The sequence below is a fragment of the Siphateles boraxobius genome, unplaced genomic scaffold, assembly GCF_051911475.1.
Source record: "Siphateles boraxobius isolate OS27281-9 unplaced genomic scaffold, OSU_SipBor_1 19, whole genome shotgun sequence".
Classification (NCBI taxonomy): domain Eukaryota; kingdom Metazoa; phylum Chordata; class Actinopteri; order Cypriniformes; family Leuciscidae; genus Siphateles; species Siphateles boraxobius.
The window spans coordinates 28,045,034-28,065,747 of record NW_027508799.1 but is presented as its reverse complement, the minus strand read 5'-3'; the positions used below and the strand labels follow the sequence as shown (position 1 = coordinate 28,065,747).

Sequence of the window (20,714 nt, the reverse complement as noted above, 5' to 3'; positions counted from 1 at the left end):
TGTTTAAAATGAAGCGTAATGGTTGCTAGGCATGAAATTGGTGAATCATGTGTCAGATCTATGTTGAAATATGCTGGACCTTGTGGTTTTATGACAAAAGTTTAGCCACTCTTACGAAATTTGAGTCCTTTAAAATGTTACAGTTTAGCCCAATATAATGGGTATTTGAAAGCATTATAAAACATGAAATCATAAATGACTGATTTTACATTATATTATGAGTGAATTATCAGTAGACATAATTTTAAAGAAGACAAAAATTAAAAGTTTTAAGTTTTATAAATTATTTTGAAAAATACTTTAATATATGTTTATAAATGTAAATATTGTCAAAACTTTTGTGGTTACTTAAACCTTTAATAATGTTTTTACAATTTATAGAATTACTGATTAGCCTCCCTAAAATGTTATTGTGATATTCTTTTAAGGGTTTAAAGCCATCCGTAAATTTGCTCATTTGACTCACTCATAATAAATAATGGCTGAGATGTTGTGAACAAACACACTGGCTAACAAATCACGTCTTCTGTGTTTAATGCACTGTGATTCACATGCAAGTTTCATAATAGGTTTCTCAAACCCTCAACAAAGTTTAGCCCTCGTATAACCTATGCTGTCTGCAGACTATTTCTGACTGCATAGAAAATCAATACTACTTTCGAGAACTAAAACACTCTTTAGTGCACCAATCCATGTGAATCAATCACGGCGCTGTGAAATTAAGACATGAAAATCCGTACAAATGTATCCTAGTATCTTCACAATGAGCAACGTTTTGATTCCATCTGAAGAATCTCATTAAGACTCAAGCTTCTGCCCACGTGTGTTTGTGTCTGTGTGCACGTGTTGAGTGTGAGAGAGTGGAAAATAGAGACCTAGCTGTTTTTTTTCTTTCTGTCCTTTATGACTGTTGCTTGTCAAATTTCATAATGTGAGCTGGGTGAGATCTTGTGTTAAAGCCAAGGCAGGCAGTTTTTGTTTTGTATAAATTTGAATGCTCAAAGACAAATGTTTAATAGTACCACACACAAGCCTTTGCGCTAATAAAGAAAAATAAAGTTGGTGTCTGCATGAAAGAGCTTGAATGAAAGAAGGAATTTGTGAATTTTTTTGAACAAACTTAAATTAAATTGTGATCACAATGTGAAGAGAATACATTTTGACAAACAAGATTGCAGATTCTCTTGAAAAATCTCTTACAATTCCTGATTCTTGTGTAAATAGTGGCTAAAATCGTAAAGTTTGGACCAGATTTAGTGGTTTACAACTAGGTCATTGTAAGTGCTGATGGCACGTTCCATTGAGAGGAAAGAAGATTTATGCGAAAACGATTCATTCCAGAAACCACCCTCTGGAGAATTCAAGTCGGTAGAGACAGAGGCAATGGCTTTATTTTGGAAGAACCCAGTAAATCCTCATCTTCTTTCCATGTAATGACCACAAAAGCTGCTTTATCCACAGGTATATAAAGTTTTGTATAAAACAACTCACACCATCTAAATCTTGTCATCCAGGCTCTCACCTAAGGTCCATTTTCTGGTCCAGTTCACTGGTGTCCGATCCGTTCAGTGTCAGTAGAGGGCAGGAACATCATCTTTAGTGTCTCCACAGTGTGGAAGGAGCTGATGGGTCACCATCAAGTCTCTGCTAGGAAAGCTGCTCCATCTCAAACTGGGTGTGTCCGTTAGCGGGCGCATTGGCCCAGGCCTCAGGCGCTTGTGGGTGTGAGTGGCTGGGCTTCAGGGGGTCTTCTGCGGGGCTGTGCGTGTGGATTAAAGAACCCGGGGACGCTGGGTCAGGTGGTTTGTGGTCGTAATACAGAGCCCATAGTAGTGTCACAGTCAACGTCATGGCTAAGATCTGGGCCACTCCGATCGACACGCCCAAGAACCTCAACACCTGCAACTGCTTGGTGCCCCGGATAAAACTGTAGATCTTGGGACCACAACCCTGTTGAAAACAAATGTAGTATAGTTATGTCAACATGAAATCAAAATGGACTATTGTATATACGTATATATATATAATTAAAATTGTGTGTCATTGACTTTAATCCTTAATTGGTGGAAGATTTAGTAACTTTTTAGTTAATAACGTTTTTTAGTTTTTAATAATCAACAGTTTTTATGTATTTTAATTTTTTATTTCTAATTTATTTTATTTTATTTTACTTACTCTTTAATTAGCTTCCTATCATGGCCAAAACATTTTTAATAATTTCTTTCCTGGTTTAATGCAGCTCTAATAACATAATTCCAAAGAACATTTTGAAATAACGTCTCGGTTACATATGGTAACCCTCGTTCCCTGAGGGAGGGAACGGAGACGTAGGTCATGACTGACCAATAGGTATCTCGCTAGAGAGGCCAATCTACTTCGAGTGAAACTAAAACAAGCCAATACACATTGGCGTGCAATCATTTGCAACAGCTGTGCAGCCTCGCAGCGCGGGTATTTAACAAGCAGCTGGTGCGATTGCACACTAGTTTTTTGCTGAGGAGCCAAGCCTGAAAAAGCTGGTCGCCCCGGCGGGCGGCAGCAGATGTGACGACGGGACCTACGTCTCCGTTCCCTCCCTCAGGGAACGAGGGTTACCATATGTAACCGAGACGTTCCCTATCGGTCAGTCACTACAACGTAGATCATGACTGACCAATAGGAATCCCTACCAAAGCACCACAGCTGCTGCACCCCATCCAGCGCCCCCATGCAAGCCTCTACACCTTCTTGCCTGGAAGGACGATAGGTCGGAGGCTTACACAGAGTGAGTCTGACACTGTTGTTCCGTGATAACCCATACAGTGAGATATTGGATAACACTGGGAAAGCGTGCCCTTTCTGTTTAGGAAGGAACGCTGCGGAAGCCACTTCTTCAAAGAGTTATGTGGAAATGCATATGGACTAGCCCGAAGGCTGTACTGCATATGAAATAATGGGTGACTTAGCCCAAGGGAAAGACACGGGCTTCCGATAGGAGCAGCCGTGGAATATACACATATGGGATCCCCGTAGGGTCACACATATGGAACCCAGCCCAGATCCGGTTCTCAAGGATTCAGCGGGTAAGGGCCTGGCGCCGGACGCTCCGCCAAGTCCGGGCCGAGGGGTTATGGAGGACTCGACAGGTTTTACTCTGGAGCAATAAGGGTGCACAGTAGGGTGCAGCAAGCCGACAGAGCCAGACTTCTCAGTGCTTCTACCCGTCTAGGGTGAGAACACGGGAGGAGACCGGCTCTACACGTAGGCTATAGTATCTAGCGAACGTGTTAGGTGTCGCCCAGCCCGCAGCTCTACAGATATCTGTTAGCGAGGAGCCCCGTGCCAGTGCCCAGGAGGATGCTACGCCTCTCGTGGAGTGTGCATGCAACCTGAGCGGGCAGGGCATGCCTTGTGCTTGGTAAGCCAAGGCGATGGCATCCACTATCCAGTGGGCCATCCTCTGCTTGGAGACAGCCTTTCCCTTCTGCTGGCCTCCGTAACAGACAAAGAGCTGGTCTGAGGTCCTGACGCTTTGAGGTCTGTCCACGTACATACGCAGAGCGCGAACGGGACAGAGCAAAGCCAGGGCTGGGTCTGCCTCTTCCAAAGGCAGCGCTTGCAGGTTCACTACCTGGTCTTTGAAGGGAGTGGTAGGAACCTTGGGCACATAGCCAGGCCGGGGTCTTAGTACCACGTGGCTGTCACCCGGCCCGAACTCTAGGCACGATTCGTCGACCGAAAATGCGTGCAGGTCTCCTACTGTGGCGAGGGGGGCGTGGTTTTGCGAAGTCTGTAGTGAGAGACGAGTCAGCGAGCTGTGCAGTGAGTAAGTGGGTCAAGTGCAGATGATGAACACCTGTGTCTGATTGCAGTGATTGGCGTGGAGACCGCATATAAGCTGCCGGGAATGAGAGAGGAGTGAGAGAGGCCTGGGACTCGCACGCGACTGCAACAGAGCACACTGACAAACGGACTGAGTTGTTTCCACGAGAGAAGAGTGTTTGGACATTGCTGTAGAGTTTCACTACGGTGAAGGCGCACGAGCGCACCTTTTTTGTTTATTTTATTTTTGTTGCTAAATAAAGTGCGAGTCCCAATTCCGCCGACCCTGTCTTCTTCTTCCTACACCCACGCTGAGGTTCACTACACCTACCCTCTTGACAGAGGCCAGTGCAACCAGCAGCAAAGTCTTCATGGAAAGAAGCTTTAAGTCTACTGACTGCAGAGGCTCAAAGGGAACATCCTGAAGTGCTCGAAGCACCAGGGAAAGATCCCAAGAGGGTATGGAGGGGGGTCGAGGAGGATTTAATCGTCTCGCCCCCCTAAGAAACCTGACGACCAGGTCGTGCTTTCCAACTGCTTTGCCATCTATGTGGTCGTGATAAGCTGAAATAGCGGCAGCATGTACTTTGAGGGTGGAGGGAGACAGTCTACGCTCCAACCCCTGCTGCAAGAAGGAAAGCACAGACCCTATCAGACATCTTCGGGGGTCTTCTCGGCGAGAAGAACACCACTCGATGAACAGGTTCCACTTCAGGGCGTAAACACGTCTCGTGGACGGCGCCCGTGCTGAAGTGATCGTGTTAAGTACCTCAGGGGGTAAGTCACCTAAAACCTCCGTGTCCCGTCCAGGGACCAGACATGGAGTTTCCAGAGGTCTGGACGCGGGTGCCATAGGGTGCCCCGTCTCTGAGTCAGAAGGTCCTTCCTCAGAGGAATGGGCCAGGGAGGGACTGTCACAAGGAGCATGAGTTCTGGGAACCAAGTCCGGGTGGGCCAATAGGGAGCCACCAGAAGGACCTGCTCCTCGTCCTCCCTGACTTTGCACAGTGTCTGCGCAAGTAGGCTCACTGGGGGAAACGCATATTTGCGAAGGCCCCGGGGCCAGCTGTGTGCCAGTGCGTCCGTGCCGAGTGTTCCCTCAGTCAGGGAGTAAAACAGCTGGCAGTGGGTGGTCTCTGAGGAGGCAAACAGGTGACAGCAGCTGACCGGCGCGGAAGGATGTGTTTAATGGCCTCAGTCTGCTTCTGTACAGCCGAGAACTGCTGGGCGAAGTTCTCGACCGCGTCGCCGAAGAGGCCGGTGTGGGACACGGGGGAGTTAAGGAACCTGATCTTGTCGGTCTCCCGCATGTCAGCCAGACACAGCCAGAGGTGGCGTTCCTGGACCACTAGTGTGGACATCGCACGACCCACTGACCACGCAGTGACCTTCGTCGCACGAAGCGCGAGGTCAGTTGCGGTACGAAGTTATTGGAGAACTTGTGGATCATGACCACCCTCGTGCAGGTCCTTCAGTGCCTTGGCCTGATGAACCTGCAACAACGCCATAGCGTGTATGGCAGAGGCAGCTTCCCCACAGGCCTTGTAAGCCTTGCCGGTCAGGTCCGACGAGTACTTACAGGCCCTGGAAGGAAGACACGGTTCTCCACGCCAAGTGGAGTTAGCGCACAGTTGCATAGCAACGGCCCGTTCCACTGGCGGGATGCGCGCGTATCCCTTAGCTGCCCCGCCATCAAGGGTGGTGAGGGAGGAGGAGCCACCGAGACGGTTTCTGGCAGTAAAAGGTGCCGTCCACGTCCCTGTGAGCTCCTCATGCACTTCCGGGAAGAAAGGCACTGGGGCTGGTTGCTGAGAACCAGCGCGCGCCACCCCGAGATACCAATCGTCCAACCTCGAGGGCTCGGGACACGGTGGAGGGTTCCACACGAGCCCGATCCTGTTGGCGGCCCGGGAAAGCATGGCCATCATCTCAGGGTCCGACTCGGGTACCGCTGACACACCTGCAGGAGGCAGCGGCTCCGAGCCGTCGTCCGCGGAGAGGTCTGACCCACCCTCCGATGCAGCGATCGACATCTGGTCTTCGCAGGGAGCGCCGAACGAAATGACTGGTACACATCTCGAGGATGGTCCAGAACGTTCCGTTGGCAGCTCAACTGGTTGCGGAGCATGAGAGGAGTGAGGGTTCCTAGGGGGTTGGTTCCCCGAAGGAAGCGCGCTCACTGTAATCCTCAGGTCACCCGTGTCACTGCCCGTAGCAACCCGCGAAGTGGGCTTGGAACGAGGTGCAGGCACGGGGACTCCGCCCCTTTGCAGGAACGTGAGTCTCGACCTCAGCTCCGAGATGGTCATCTTCCCACAATGGGTACATGACTCATCCACGAACGCTGCCTGTGCGTGTTCGAGGCCCAGACACACAAGGCAGCGATCGTGACCATCCCGCGACCCCAGGTAACGACCGCATCCAGAAACACACAGATAGAATGTCATCTTGAAAAAGACACAAACTATCTGTGTAAGCTCTTTTAGAGACTGCTCTCCTTGGTGCTGAAGCACGCAGGGGAACGGTCACCGCGAACACAGACAGGAATGTGCACCTGTCTGAGCGCGATTCTCTCTCGCTGGTCTTACCAGCCGTGAAAACGGCCGTTGAGCGCTTTAATCGCGCACCTTGACAGCCGTAAAAACGGCCGTTGAGCGCTTTAACCGCGCACCTTACCAGCCGTGAAAACAGCTTTTTTGTTTGCTCAGTTTTAAAACAACAAACAAAGAAGAGAGAGAGAAGAGAAAAAGACCGCTCGCGCTGCTGTGCCGTCACGCCCGCACCAAAGTGGAGAGATCCAGAAGAGGCTTGCTTTCAAATTCACTCTGTTCAGCATACGAAGTGCTTGGCTCCGAAGCAAAAAGCGAGTGTGCAATCGCACCAGCTGCTTGTTAAATACCCGCGCTGCGAGGCTGCACAGCTGTTGCAAATGATTGCACGCCAATGTGTATTGGCTTGTTTTAGTTTCACTCGAAGTAGATTGGCCTCTCTAGCGAGATTCCTATTGGTCAGTCATGACCTACGTTGTAGTGACTGACCGATAGGGAACTTTCTTTTTTCGCTGATATCAGCTAATTCCTACTTTACCAATAGCCAAGTGGCTATTTAGCAATTGTTTTAGCAAATTAGCATTAGCTACCTTATGAAATGTATGCCCGCTTTTCACAATCCAAACAATTACTAATGGATAAAATCAAGTTACCATTTACATTTTTCTCTCATTGCACTTCCTGTTTCAATATTCAGAATTTCAAAAAATGTAATTATTTATGTCAGGCCAGTCAAAAAAACTATGTGGAAAAAGCCTTCTAATAGATCACTGTTGTCTCTTCACATTAACTTGGATGTGAGAAACTAACAGAAAAAAAATATCACACTTCTGCTTTAACAGTTTGTTTTCATGTAAATCTACCCTACAACAGCTGCCACACTAATATGTGAGCAATGTGACCCGTTCATCCGCTCGCGTGTGTGCCTGCGTGTTTTTTGGGTATTTCCTATGTTGAAGTGTGGAAGAGCAGGTAAACTATTTCCTGTTAGTGAGGGATTTATACAGTGGAGTAATTCCTCTGTCATCCACTCAGAAAGAGAGACAGGAAGTGTGTGTGTACCAAAAAAACACTGTGTTTGTAATGTCCATCGTTCAGTCTATAATTCTGTCTATCTCTCTATCTTCTGTTCTACCTGTCTGTCTATCTATCTCTCTGTCTATCTGTCTGTCCATCCATCCATTCATCATTCTATTGTTTATCTTTTGCTCTGTCTGTCTGTCTATCTATCTATCTCTATTTATGTATCATTCTATCTATTGCTCTGTCTATCTATTGTTCTATCTATCTCTGTCTATAAGAATAAAAACTCATTTTATCCTATAAACCTAAAAACTTCAAAGATATTTAAACATTTAGCAAAACCTTCAAAGACTTAACAATAGTGTGGCAGACGTGTCACAGGCAGGGCATCTGAAGAGCTGGGTGCTGGATGAGACACGGTGTTGTGTTTGACCTCGACCGTGTGTTTTAGGACTCCACACACGGGTGTGTCTCTGAGCTACGTGACTTATTTTAATTGCACTGCTGGAGTCGCTCATAACACCCACTGGCAATACAGCTTGATTAAACTCATGCTCAGCAGGAAAGTGAATCTCTCCGCTGTCTCGCCTCATTTTTACAAAGTCACGTTTTAATTAGGGCTGTCAATCAGTTCACTTTTTTAATCAAATTAATCACATGCTATTTCACATATCAATATTTGCTAGGCCCCCAAATTAAAATTAAAATGAAATTACACTATTGTGACAGATGAGTAAATCATTGAATAGACATCACAAAAAGTGGCTTTTAGAAGTCAATATTGAATTATTTTTGTTTTCATATAATTGAACATAAGTCTTACACTGGTTCACCGCAATACTATAGCAAAGTTATCAATCCAGGTTAGACATTGCAATATTTTTTAATTGTTTGTCTATTTACAAATGCAGACAAACATCTTCAGCTGTTGCATCATAACTTGACACGTGCCATGAAATGCCATTAGACCACTTGTAAGAAGACCCCTTACAAGAAACAAGAATACATTTACTATTTCCAGATGTTGAATCAATATCAAAAATAAACTCACCTCCTGGTAAAGGTCACTGAGGTCATGGTAGTGGGCGTTGCGGGCGCACCCTGGATATTGATTGGAGCAGCAGGAGTCAGGTGGCCACTCCATCTCTGTCATTTCCAGCCAGTCAGTGAAGTAGATCACTCCACAACACTTCAACTGTAAGGCAGGTATGAAAGTTAGCACATTTTCATACTATGCTCAGTGAAAGGAACTATATATTGGCCTGTGTATTCCATGCATATAGGTTGCATACATATTTTACATCATTGCTGCACCTCTCCTCCCTTAGTTCCGGCCTCTATGAAGTCCCTCCTCCCGCAACTTTCAACAAACTACTAACGCAACTCAACTAGGCCTTGTCCCCTTTTTTTTGCGTATGCCTTGGGCGAGAATTATTTAAATGAGAAGAAAAGGTAGTTCAGAAACAGTCCTTAATGATATAGAGAATAACTCCCTAACTTTGCAAACCTTTTTCATGTTCAAACAGCAAAATTACACTATAAAGAAAGTTGAAAAAGTAGAAAAGAAAAAGAAAAGCATAATACATCTTTAAACATCAAATGGTGACTGATTTGAAGCTTGGCTTCACTCAGCATTTTTGCTTTCAGTGACACCGATAAAATTACTTGACACCAACTTGTTGCCTTGTGTGTGGTTACGTAGGTGTTGGATGAGGTGTACTACTGGTGATGATTCTGACCTCTCACCTCAGTCTGTAAAGAGTTCCAGGCATGCGTGAGCCACTGGTAGCGCTGCAGGCCAAAATGAGGCATGCGTGACTTTAGACTTATCATATCAGACCTCTGTACCATAGGCTGAAGAAAGAGAGAGAGGGGGAGTTATGGAGAAATATTCATGAAGAAATAATTTCACAATTTTAAAAGCCCTTGTGATTTTGTAATCACATAAAAATAATTTCCCTGCACTGTTATTAAGGACGTTTCCTAAACAAAAACAATGTATTTTCAAGGCAGTTTAAAGGACCATTCACACGCCCACACGGCCAATTTTAGGCTCTCTTGTGACCACTTTATTGGCTAGCTATGAAATGCCCTATTCACAAGTGCATGCATCTGTTGTTTATAAAGTAGTTGGCATTTAACAATTTAGTCCTCATGAGGCATTTCTGTCTCATATGATGGGCATACGATAAGTACCCACAATGCCCGGAGGTTAGGAGTGTCATCTCTTATTTTGGGCAGCAGAACTTGCCAAAGCAGAATAGATTGAAGTCAACATGAGATCGCAATCGACTATTTGAAGAAAGAAGATTTCCTTTCAAAAATGTTTTTTTTTTTTTTTTTTTTTTTAACCAGTATTAAAAATACTGTTTAGGTGCATAAACCTGCATAGAAATATAAAGTTGAAGGATGGATGGATGGATGGGATGGATTAATGCCATTAGGATGGCCACTTTTCTCAGTCCTATCCAATTCTAATTTATAAAATGAAGTCTCATTCTACAGTGTTTTCTCAATAACCAGTTTCACTCTGAAATAAGTCACATTTTGGAAATAAAATGGGTCGCAAATGCCATTTCATATTGACTTTTAAACTGAAGAAAGTTGGAATGGATGCACTGTTGATACAGCTGATAACATGTAACCAGGCCAGGTGCAGCAGAATAAACACTCATTGCCCTTACGCTCACAGGGGTCGCATAAGGCCACAACAGCACAATAGGACCATCAAACCCAGCAAAGGTTTTGAGGTTTGTGATAAGAGCGTATCTTGAAGCAGAAGCTGTGTATGTCTGAGTGAGAGAAGCTAGATTAAAGCCAGGTGTGTGTGTGATATCTTCCCCCTGGAGGTGCGCCTTATCTCTTGTATCCCTGGGCTAACAGAAGCAGATGTTACCTGCAATCCCTTTTCCCCTTGCTGATCAAATCTTTTAGTCTGCACAGATCCGGGACAGGTTTCTGTAAAGCCTGATGCTAATCTGGCTTTTGGAGCCAACTAGAGCATTTACATAGGTGACTCCATTCTCAATCCGCACACAAAAACACTCTGCTTATTAACTCCCCAAAAGGAAGTATGCTTGAGTCGGGCTTTTGAAGTCATAATAGTTAAGATTAGACCGTAAGCAGGCGGTTCAGAAATCGAATCCTCATTATGTTTTCTCCTGGGAACGGCCATGTGGCGGCCGCGTTGTTGACGTGAGAGAGGGAAGAGACAGAGTAGGCATTTCTGTTTATTCATAGCACCACACACCTCATCATACGTCCACACTCCACTGGCCAGCTCCACGCAGAATATCACCATCAGACTGCCAAAATACTGGGAATGCACACACACACATAAGAAAAGAAATGGTTTGGTTAAAAATATGTTCTGAAACAATAGGGCAGAAGGAAGGTGTTGATGATCAGACATAGAGAAATGAGAGCAAAGTTTGTGTGCTTGTACATGTATGTTCGGATCTGGATTCTGAGGTCTGTTTTGTCTCTCAGGTCTTCTCTCGGGAGTTTCGAGCAATTGTGACAGGCTGTGTTCAGAATAGCATATTAGTCATGCTTTTTTTTGCGGTGTGCAGGATGTATACTTTGCAATATATGTAAATGTAACAGAGCATACTGTATCCCATTATACAATCGCAAATAACATATATACAATTATACATTATACAATTGCAAATAAATGTACAATGTAAATATATATATATATATATATATATATATATATATATACATACATTTTTTTTCAAAGTTGATAATTGGATGTCACTAGAAGACTTAAATATGAAACATAACGAGAACATAGTGATAACAATGTAGCATAGTACTAGTTGAATTGTTTATTTATTAATGTCTCCGATATTAAAAAAGTAGTATGCAGTATGCTTAATATGCTTGGGTGGATGGAACAAAACGTTTTTTGCATTCGCAAATGCACAGATTTTGTATTTAGGGCAAACTAACACATACATCTCATCTCCTCCCTTCCTGAAGACAAAGACACTCTGTCTTTCTCAAAATCTCTTTAACGTACATAGTTCCCCTCGGTTGAACACACACTTTGAGAGAGATAATCAAGATGAATGACAGTGTTAGGAGCCGCATTCAGAGCAGACCCCGTCTGACAGCTTGTTTATTTGGGAGAATCTAAATATTTGTGGCTATTCTACGCCTGTGTTAGCATCTCAGCTAGTTTGTCAGACACTTACCACAAAAAAAAAAAGACAACTGTTTCTCTACACACCCTTCCCTGCTAATATCTGCCCTTCAAATATGTCCAGTGTGAACTTGTAACCCCTGGAAGTTCCCGACAAGCTGGCTCATCTGCAAACACACACATTTTTCTCGGGTTAAGAGAGGTTACATTCTCTCAGCGACCTCTCAGTTTATTGATTTGTTGAGAGTTTTACTCTTCCTCTTTCACACTCACACATTTTTTGGCAAGTATACTGTTACAGAAAGCAGGACACTGTGAAATGGATGTATTTCCTTTTGACCGGAACGATTAACACCCCCTTTTTTACTTAGTCATCCAAACAGAACGAGAGTTAGATGCATCTAGAGTCTAGTATTAAGTCGTATCAGATATGTTTTGACAGATGGCTACTGTTAATGTCATTAAACTGGTGCTTTGGGGTATACTTGCAGTTAGAGATTTGGACAACCAATGCTATGGACACGATGGACGCCTCAAATTGGTTGTCTTATTGAGGAAATATGTGTGTTATTAGTTTTTTTTAAGTGATTAGGGATGCATAGTGCACCATATTGGTTATTGGCCAACATTAGAGAGATGTTTTTAATTATTTTTCCATACTGGCTGATATTAGGTATTTAATTAAAGATTACTCATTAGCTGGACGCCTGGACCAACCTGAAATATATACATTTTTATAATATAAGCAACATTCATGAGAGTGTCATTGTCAGATTTTTTTATTTGAAATAAGAAATGTGAGCTGTGAGCTTTAAAGCTGCAGTCTGTAACTTTTGGCGCTCTAGCTGTTAATAAACAGAACTGCATGCGTCTTGCAGAAAAACATTGTAGCTGGAGCTACTTCTCTTTGTTTATGTCTATGACGAGTCACACAGGTACTGGGGTACTCCGCAGTGGTGGCGACCTGACCGAATATAAAATATATAAACACTTAAAATAGGTGAACCATAGTGATTTAGGATAAGACAAAAACCCGGTTTGGAAAATGGATTCATGATGTACTCGCTCATCATATCAATTTTGTCAAATTTGAACACAAAATAAATTACGGACTGCAGCTTTAAAAGCAAAGGTAATGTAATAACAGTTACATGTTATTATACCATGTTCTGTCTGAATACTCGATTCTGATTGGGTGGACTATAAGCATTAATTTCATGTGCCATTGAACAGAAGAGAGTCTCCTAAAAGTCAGATCTTTTTGATTTCCTGGCAAAAACGACCTAGGTTCATCACATAAAAATCAGTCAACAGGCTTTCAGGAAGTCAGGGAAGTTTAGTTAGAAGCTGTTCACAAAATGACATTTAAAAAGCAATTAATTCATAAATTCTTTGAAAATTTAAATCTATTCCACCATTCAAGATGAACTCCTATCTGCTCTCCTGATCTCTCGATTGCCTCCTCCTCTTCTTTGCTCTGACAGGACAAAGAGTGTCTGAGAGTGTTCAAGTTAATGTGTATGTGTGTGTCCGGCCAGGTCGCAGCACTCAGTGAGAGGGCGGCTGGTGAATAGAGCGTCCACGTAACCCAAGTGCCTCTCCTCTCTTCATGTCTTCCCGCTCTCCTCCTGGATTGGTTTACCTATTGTATCTCAGCCAGATATTATTGTTTGTCACTGAGCCTCTGGGTAACACAAGCCCACTGGGGCAGAGAGGAGAGGAGAAAGGCTCCTCAGGAGATGAATGGAGACACAGAGAGAGGAAGAGGAGGGGGACAGATGGGCAAAGGAGTCCCAGAAAACAGGTCCTCAGTGTGGATCAGCAGACGGGACCCCACCCTCTCGCCCGCCGCACACCTGGGACTGACAGCCACAAAACAGCCCTCTGCTAACTCTCTCCTCCCCCTTCATGCTGGGATTTTGTCAATTCATCATCATAAAATAGATTTGCTGACCTTCTAAATATTACACAATGACAGCCTTTCAAAGGGGCGATTGCATAGAAAACCGAATTATCCTTGCTCTTTGGAAATAAAACAGAACAACATGTTCATAGAAGCTGGAAAACGGTAGCTTAGAAATCACAGACATGAACGTTTCTTTTAACATCAAGATTTTAGATTAAAATTGCAGAGGGTTTGAAAATTATTCTATTTTTGTTATTTGATTCTAATGTTTTGGTTTAGATTTGATTTTTTTTTTATTAAACAAAAATATTATTAGTTAAATGTTTTTATTTTAAAACAAATTAAAAATATTTTGGAAATTAAAAGTAAATTTAACTTCAGTTCTAATTTCACTGCATGAGCAGTAGGCATCTTGTCAAAATGTATTGTTTCATGCATATTTCTTATTTAATATATATATATATATATATATATATATATATATATATATATATATATATATATATATATATATATATATATATATATATATATGACTATATATAATTACATATTATATGTAAATATAAATATATATTATTAATATTAAAATATATATTAGCACAAAAATATTAAACAATTAAATTACATAATTTTTCTTTCACTGAAGGGAAAAGGAACAGTCAGGTTACTTTGTTAAATATCTTTCTTTGCGTTTCGACATCAAATGGGTTTGGAACCAAATGAAGTATTTAAATTTTTGGGTGGACTGTGTCTTTAAAGTAGAAAAAGCAGCCCGTTTAATTCTAAGGGTCAGATAGAGGGTGGATTTTCCTTCCTCCCCAAATCATTTATATTATATGTGCTAACAGCCTGTCAAGATCTTGCCATTTCAGAAGTCACAATGTCACGAACACATCTGTCTAAAAAAACACACAACAATCTCTCACAATGGATATAACTATGTGGCCTGTATTTGGCCCTCCTTGACAGTCTATCATGCTGAGTGAAGTTCAGTGCTCATACATTACTCCTGTCTAACTCTTTGTCTCAGAGTCGCAAGAGCTTTACGACCTCCATCACCTATAGAGCGAGTTTCTACAAGTGTCTGAGGAAGTTATTATCATCTGAAACACACATTCGGATGATACGGATAACTAGACGCAGGGTGCACCATGACATCTAATATAAGAAAGATATTGCCTTGTAGTATCCCAGTGTAGTTATGAGGTGCGAATATGGTAAGAAGTGACTTCCTGTGGCTATAATGTGTCATGCTAGATTTGAACACAGATATCTGTAGCAGAGAGTCAAAAACAAAATGAAACTCCATTCACAATGCATATAACTTCTATAATAAGACACATTTCCGAGTGTAAAACAATATTGGTTGGGACTTGGGACTGTAAGGCTATTCATCAGGATTTGATTAGATGTTATGCTGTGGTATTATTAGTTAACATGACTTTTTCTGCCTGCAGGGATTTTGCTACATCATAAAAGATCATGGCAAGTATGGTCAATTGTAATCAACACACTGACACATTTTTTTTGTGCTTATTCTCATCCTCAATGCATGTTGATCAGCTTATTGTGCATGAATAATCATTGCATGTTATTCCAAAAATGCTCAAATGTTAGTCTTGGTAAAAATGTACTAAAAATATTAATGTTTATACTTTATCAATAACAATTTTTACAAAATATTTTTTGAAATTATTTAAAATAGCAGATTAACTTGAATTTCAATTTCACCTCACGATCTGTGAGCAGCTTAGATATTAAATATCTCTTTCGGTCGAATGAATAGTCTTTCATCAAAAAGCTTGCTCGACCCGTCCCACAATTTCTTCTCGCCAATCACCCTTGCTGCATACTAAATCGCATACTGTATAATAGGTACTACATTTGTTTTGAAATTAAATTCGCGACTGTTCAAAAAGTATGGTTGAAGTACTACATCCGCCATATTGTCACTGTCATGTGACCTTCGGCATCAGTTGCATCTCTTCGCCTCTATTACAAATCCTCTCCCGTGGACTCATGGGATAGTAAAGTGTCCATCGAATGCGCACTTCAAATTCTCGCCGGAAGTAATAGGTCATCCGGGTTCTTTTAACTATATAAAAAGGAAGTAGGCAGATGGAAATACATCACGTTACAGAAGTGAAATGGGTTCAGGATGGCTTTGAGGATGTGACATCTCTCTCTACTCCCCTCTAGTGTGTGAAGTGAAGACACAATGGTCTCTGCGGAGATGTGTGGATAAAGAAAGCAAGACTTGTTTGAATCTGGTTCGAGGGAGTTTGGGGTCAGCAACGTCAGTGCCAGCTAAACTTAAAATATTCTCGGTACACAAAACCACACACATTCCAAACCACACAATGTTCCTGCTGTGCTCGTCTTTTGTTTTCTTCTCTTCCCAGTTCTACTCACCCAAGACAGTAGGAGCAGACTGCACTTGAGCGTGCCGCAGTAGCCCACCATGGCCACGATGATGAGAAAACAGCACACGGCGATGACGACAGGATGGACGACGGGGGAGTATGTGAGAACGGCTGCCTCCTCCAGTCTTGAGGAGCAGAGAGAGAGGAAGAGTCATTTCTTGGCAGGCTTTTTGTTTATTTATCCATCCATCCTGCTCACTTGCCTCTTCCTTCTCTCATAGGGCAGCATATTTGAGTAATACACCAGTTGCAAATAAACAGTGGTTATACTCTGTAGGAATGCAAACTCTCTCGCTCTTCCTGTCTCTTGCTGTCTCTACTTCTGTTTGGCTATCTTTTGCACCAGTTTTCTGAGATGCAACAATGTTTTCACTAAGGACGTCATGGAAAAGCTACAGTTTAAAGGAATATTCTGGATTCTGAATACTTTAAGCTAAGCTTTTGAGGCATAATGTTGTTCCATGTATCCCTCCTTTTCTTTAAAAAAGCAAAAATCTGTTGTGCCAGTGAGACACTTACAATGGAATTGAGGCCAATTTGTAAACATTAAAATACTATTTCAATAATATAGCCACAAGATGTAAACAAAATACATGTAAACATGATTTTACGAGCTGTTTACATGACACTATTTTCAACTAAAAACAGTTTTTATGCGTTCTGGCCATTCATTTACACAACAGTGGCGTTTTGGGGGACTAAAAAAGCTAACTTTTGAAAACCGGTTCCAAAGCGCATGTTTCTGAGAATGATACTGTTATCTGTGTAAACTATAAAAAAACTATTTTTAGTACATTATTGTCAGGTAAACATACCCTTAGTGTGAGAAAAATGCAACCTTTTCTGTGTAAACTTGTGAACACTTTCACTATCATGACAACCCAAGACCCTGTAGAACCTAAAATACTAAAACAACTGTTTCACTTTTAAGAGTTTTAAGTTATAACAGAAGAATTTGTGTTTTTATCAATTTTAAAGCTTCACACCTTTTAAAACCTCCAAAAATTGGCCCATTGTTAGTGCCTCGCCATAACCTATTTTTGCTTTAATGAAAATTAACATAATGCTATTAGGGCTGTCGATTAAGCTTAACTTGTACTGAATATTTCCTGAGGTAAATATCTAACTAAAGATCACACACAAATACACACATCTGTATAAGTCTGAAACGTTCTATTCTAGTTGATATCCTGTTATGTTTCATTCTGCAGGGATGAGATTTTTACAGTCATCATAGGAGGGCTGACTCAGCATATTACTGCAACGCAACTCTGGTAAACCTATTTGTTGTGTACAATCAGGTTTTAACAATTTTCTCTCTGTTGATTCCCATTCATGACATGATGTGGCCCACAGAGGCCTCAGTAATTATAATACACATCTTGGTGATAAATTGCTTTTTGTCAACACTAATTACTTGCCTCCAGGATAATATTGTTTCTTTTGGGATTGTTCATGCAGTTTTCCTTTAATGCTTGAGATGATTAAAAAAAAACTACAAAACATACACAAATGAATGGTTTTCAACCCAGGCCCTGCCTCCACTGGCAACTTAATGCATTTATCTGATTTTTTCTCTTGAACTGCACACCTCATTCATGCTTGTAATTACTTCATAAGCTTGAGGCAATTTGATCCAGGCCGGCTGAAAAGTTGGAAAACAGTAAATTAGACCTTTACATGGACCGCTGCCCCGAATTAAAGGATTTTACGGCTCACATCTGTCCATCCACTGCCTCTCACCTGGTGTCTGCAGTTAAGGTGAGCACATTGTTCAGGTGATCCCTGAGGCAGGCGGACACTCCCAGCACACACAGGGCCATAAGCTTGGAAAAATGAGAAGAAAACACAGTACTTAAGCCACACTTAAACATGCATTTTTGAAGATATCATTTACAGTAGTGGTCAAAATCAATGTCCGCCCTATATGAAAATTGACATATTCACCCTTTATCCAAGTATTATTTAAAAAGTGTTAACGATTTAGCAAGCATATTGCGCACTTGTGCTTGAAGTACATTTTTTATTTGTGATAACGCAAACATGCGAAATTGTGCAGATATAATTTTTGGCTATAGGCTGTCAGACAAAGAAATTATAAATGCATGCAAAAACGAGAGAACCAACAAAATATTAATTAATAACTGGTTATGTTGCAGTCAATGTATGCTTTTTCCTGTGAGCTGTTTGTTTTTCTAAGCTTTTTTTTGTATATAAAAAATAAATGTAGCTGTAGTTTGTCTTTTTGCCCAATAAATTTGGCAGATAAATACCTTAACCAAGGTTAGTGTTTTGTTCTTCCCTCATATTTAAAAAAAAAATGTTTATGGTTTGATAAAAACAAATCACTTTTGGTCTAATTATTTATTATATATGTTTATTTCTATATTTAGATATTATGTTGATATATATATACATATATACATACATTATATTTACTTTATTATCAAATATTTAAAATTAGAATAAAAAAGTATTTAGACACTTTCTGGCTGCCAAATGTTAGTGGGACACCATGAACTACTTTGACTGGATACAGCCAATCACCTTTGGAGCAGCTAGTAATCATAAAATTGGCTCAGAAAAGTGAAATTATAGTTCTGAAAGACAGTCTGGCACACTTTTCTTACAGATGCCACTTGGTTTGATTATGCAATGCAGTAAAATTCATGCATTTTAGTTGTCTTTGGGGCCTCTGAATATTAAAAACATGGAGATATGTTTGTGTCCGGTTGGCTTGGAAACCTATTTAGGTACTGTGCTATGTTTGACATGCAGCAATATTAGTGGCATGGGTTTAGTTTGCCTTACGCAGGCATTCTTGGTCTAAAAACACACCCTGGTGCTTATCACATTTATTTCCCTAAAAATAGCGGCCGCAGCAGAATGTGAGCTGTGTGCCATTCGAGCATAGCTGGGATTCAAGCGGTCCTCTACATAAAGATAACATAGGATGAGGAGGGAGGGAACACAGATTGCGCGTGTGTTGGTGAGAGAGTGGCTGTTGCGCGTCTTGGAGAGCGCACAGCAGCACCGTGCCATGTAACGTGAGCGCTCGCTCGGCCACCTGCTCCGACTTGGACTCGTCTTACCCAGAAGAGAAAGTTGAGCGCGTAGAGAAGACAGCGCAGACATTTCACCGAATCCTCCCGGGCCATTCTAAGCACACCAACTGCTCGCCAAAAGACCTCATTTTAACTTCTGCCACCAAGGCACCATAACCGCTGAGGAGAAAACAACAATTAACAATCACATACAGCTTGCTTGAGATGTAAAGATGAACATATCGCTGCTGCAGAAACCACTCTAGGTTGCTGGTCTTTGTTGGTCTCATAGCCTGGTAAGGCTGGGCTTTTGGTTGGTTGTAAATGGGGTTTGGCCTCGTCATCACATTACAGCTGCTAAACAACCTGAATACCAGTTTGATCATACCGGGAGACCATCTTAAACCAGCTAAGGCCATCTAACCAGGTGGGGAGACCATCTTAAACCACTAAAGAAAAGTATCTTCCCCCAGGCAATCTACATCACAAACAGTTACATGTTCTCCCCACTGTGCAACTAAATGCAATATCACTTATATTTATTGGACCATATTTTACCTCGTTTTATTCCATTCCCTGTTAATTACTCAATTCTATTTGTAGCACACCTGCATATACAAATTGGTCTATTTTGTATACATATGTCTTATCCAGATATATCTTAATTTGGTATTTATTTTATTATCTGTGCACTGTTGTTGTCTCTGTTTACTGGAAGCTTATCCTGTCACCGAAACAAATTCCTTGAGTTTGCAAACATACTTGGCAATAAACTTTTTATGATTCTGAAGACCACTTAGGACAGGCTGGGGGACCAGTAAATAATCTTAGGCTATTTAAGGTGTTTTTATGGAGGTTTTTGAAATCCTACCATGTCATACGTCCTTGTGCGTGTTCAGTGCGCATCCAGAATGTCTTGATATAATGTTGTAAAAATCTGTGGGAGGTTTAAAATGCAACATGTGATTTTAAAAAGACCAACAGGTCGCAACTGTCTCTTCTTGAAGGGTGGTTAAATTAACCAGGATCACTCAGGACACTTTTCTTCTTAAAAAGAAAATAAAAAAAGTATCCAAAAGAGAACAAGAAAAAGAAGTTTGGAAAGTACTGCACAGAAAATCCCTTTATATTTTGTCCAGTATGAAGTTTTAGGAAACTCCTCAAACTTAGATGCAATGTAAAATCATATTGATATTCCTAACGGAGCTGCGCGCAACAGTCGGGCGTGTTCGCTGCGATCCATTCACTGTCATTCCAGGCGTTATATGCTCCATTCAAGACCAGCTGTGTTCACCTCGCCTTTCCACAAGTGTTTAACTTCAGCATGCAAGAGACTTTCACTTCTAACGCGCTGAGTGTCATTCGGAGCAGCGGTGCCTCCGGGTCCTAAAGGCAATCTCTGGGTCATCCCGATTATGGCAAGCTGATTTATTATTTAAACAAAGAATCTCTATGTTGATACTACAGTAGGCTATACAGCATTATAAGCAGTAGTAAATGCAACTTTTTTCTTTGTTCAGATATCAACTTTTTTTTTTTTCAGAAGCTATTCAAGTTTTACTAGTAACTATTAAACATGTAGTAATAGGCTATTTATTTCCCAGTTAGGAAGATACAATTAAGTATTCCAGATCTATCATGACAACTCTCTGAAGATTTTTAGCATGAATAAATCTGCTATACTGCTGCTGCTGATACTGCTGCTGTTGATTATTGCTGATGTTAAAAGGTAGACATAAACATAAACCCTTTTTGTTAATTCTCTTCACATCCTGATAGCAATCAATTATATAAATGGTCTATATATATATATAT

General features: G+C 41.5%; 1 protein-coding gene across 1 annotated transcript; it reads right to left on the bottom strand.

Annotated features, from left to right (window-relative positions):
- Positions 1-517: 517 nt before the first annotated feature.
- On the bottom strand, positions 518-20,259 carry tspan12 (tetraspanin 12). Its single transcript, XM_077234700.1, has 8 exons — positions 19,771-20,259; positions 18,948-19,079; positions 17,599-17,681; positions 15,845-15,980; positions 10,624-10,689; positions 9,120-9,227; positions 8,425-8,568; positions 518-1,950 (listed from the first exon to the last, which is right to left on the bottom strand). Exons 2-8 carry the CDS (start codon positions 19,011-19,013, stop codon positions 1,648-1,650), a joined length of 906 nt encoding a protein of 301 aa, XP_077090815.1. The 5' UTR covers positions 19,014-19,079; positions 19,771-20,259; the 3' UTR covers positions 518-1,647.
- Positions 20,260-20,714: the final 455 nt, after the last annotated feature.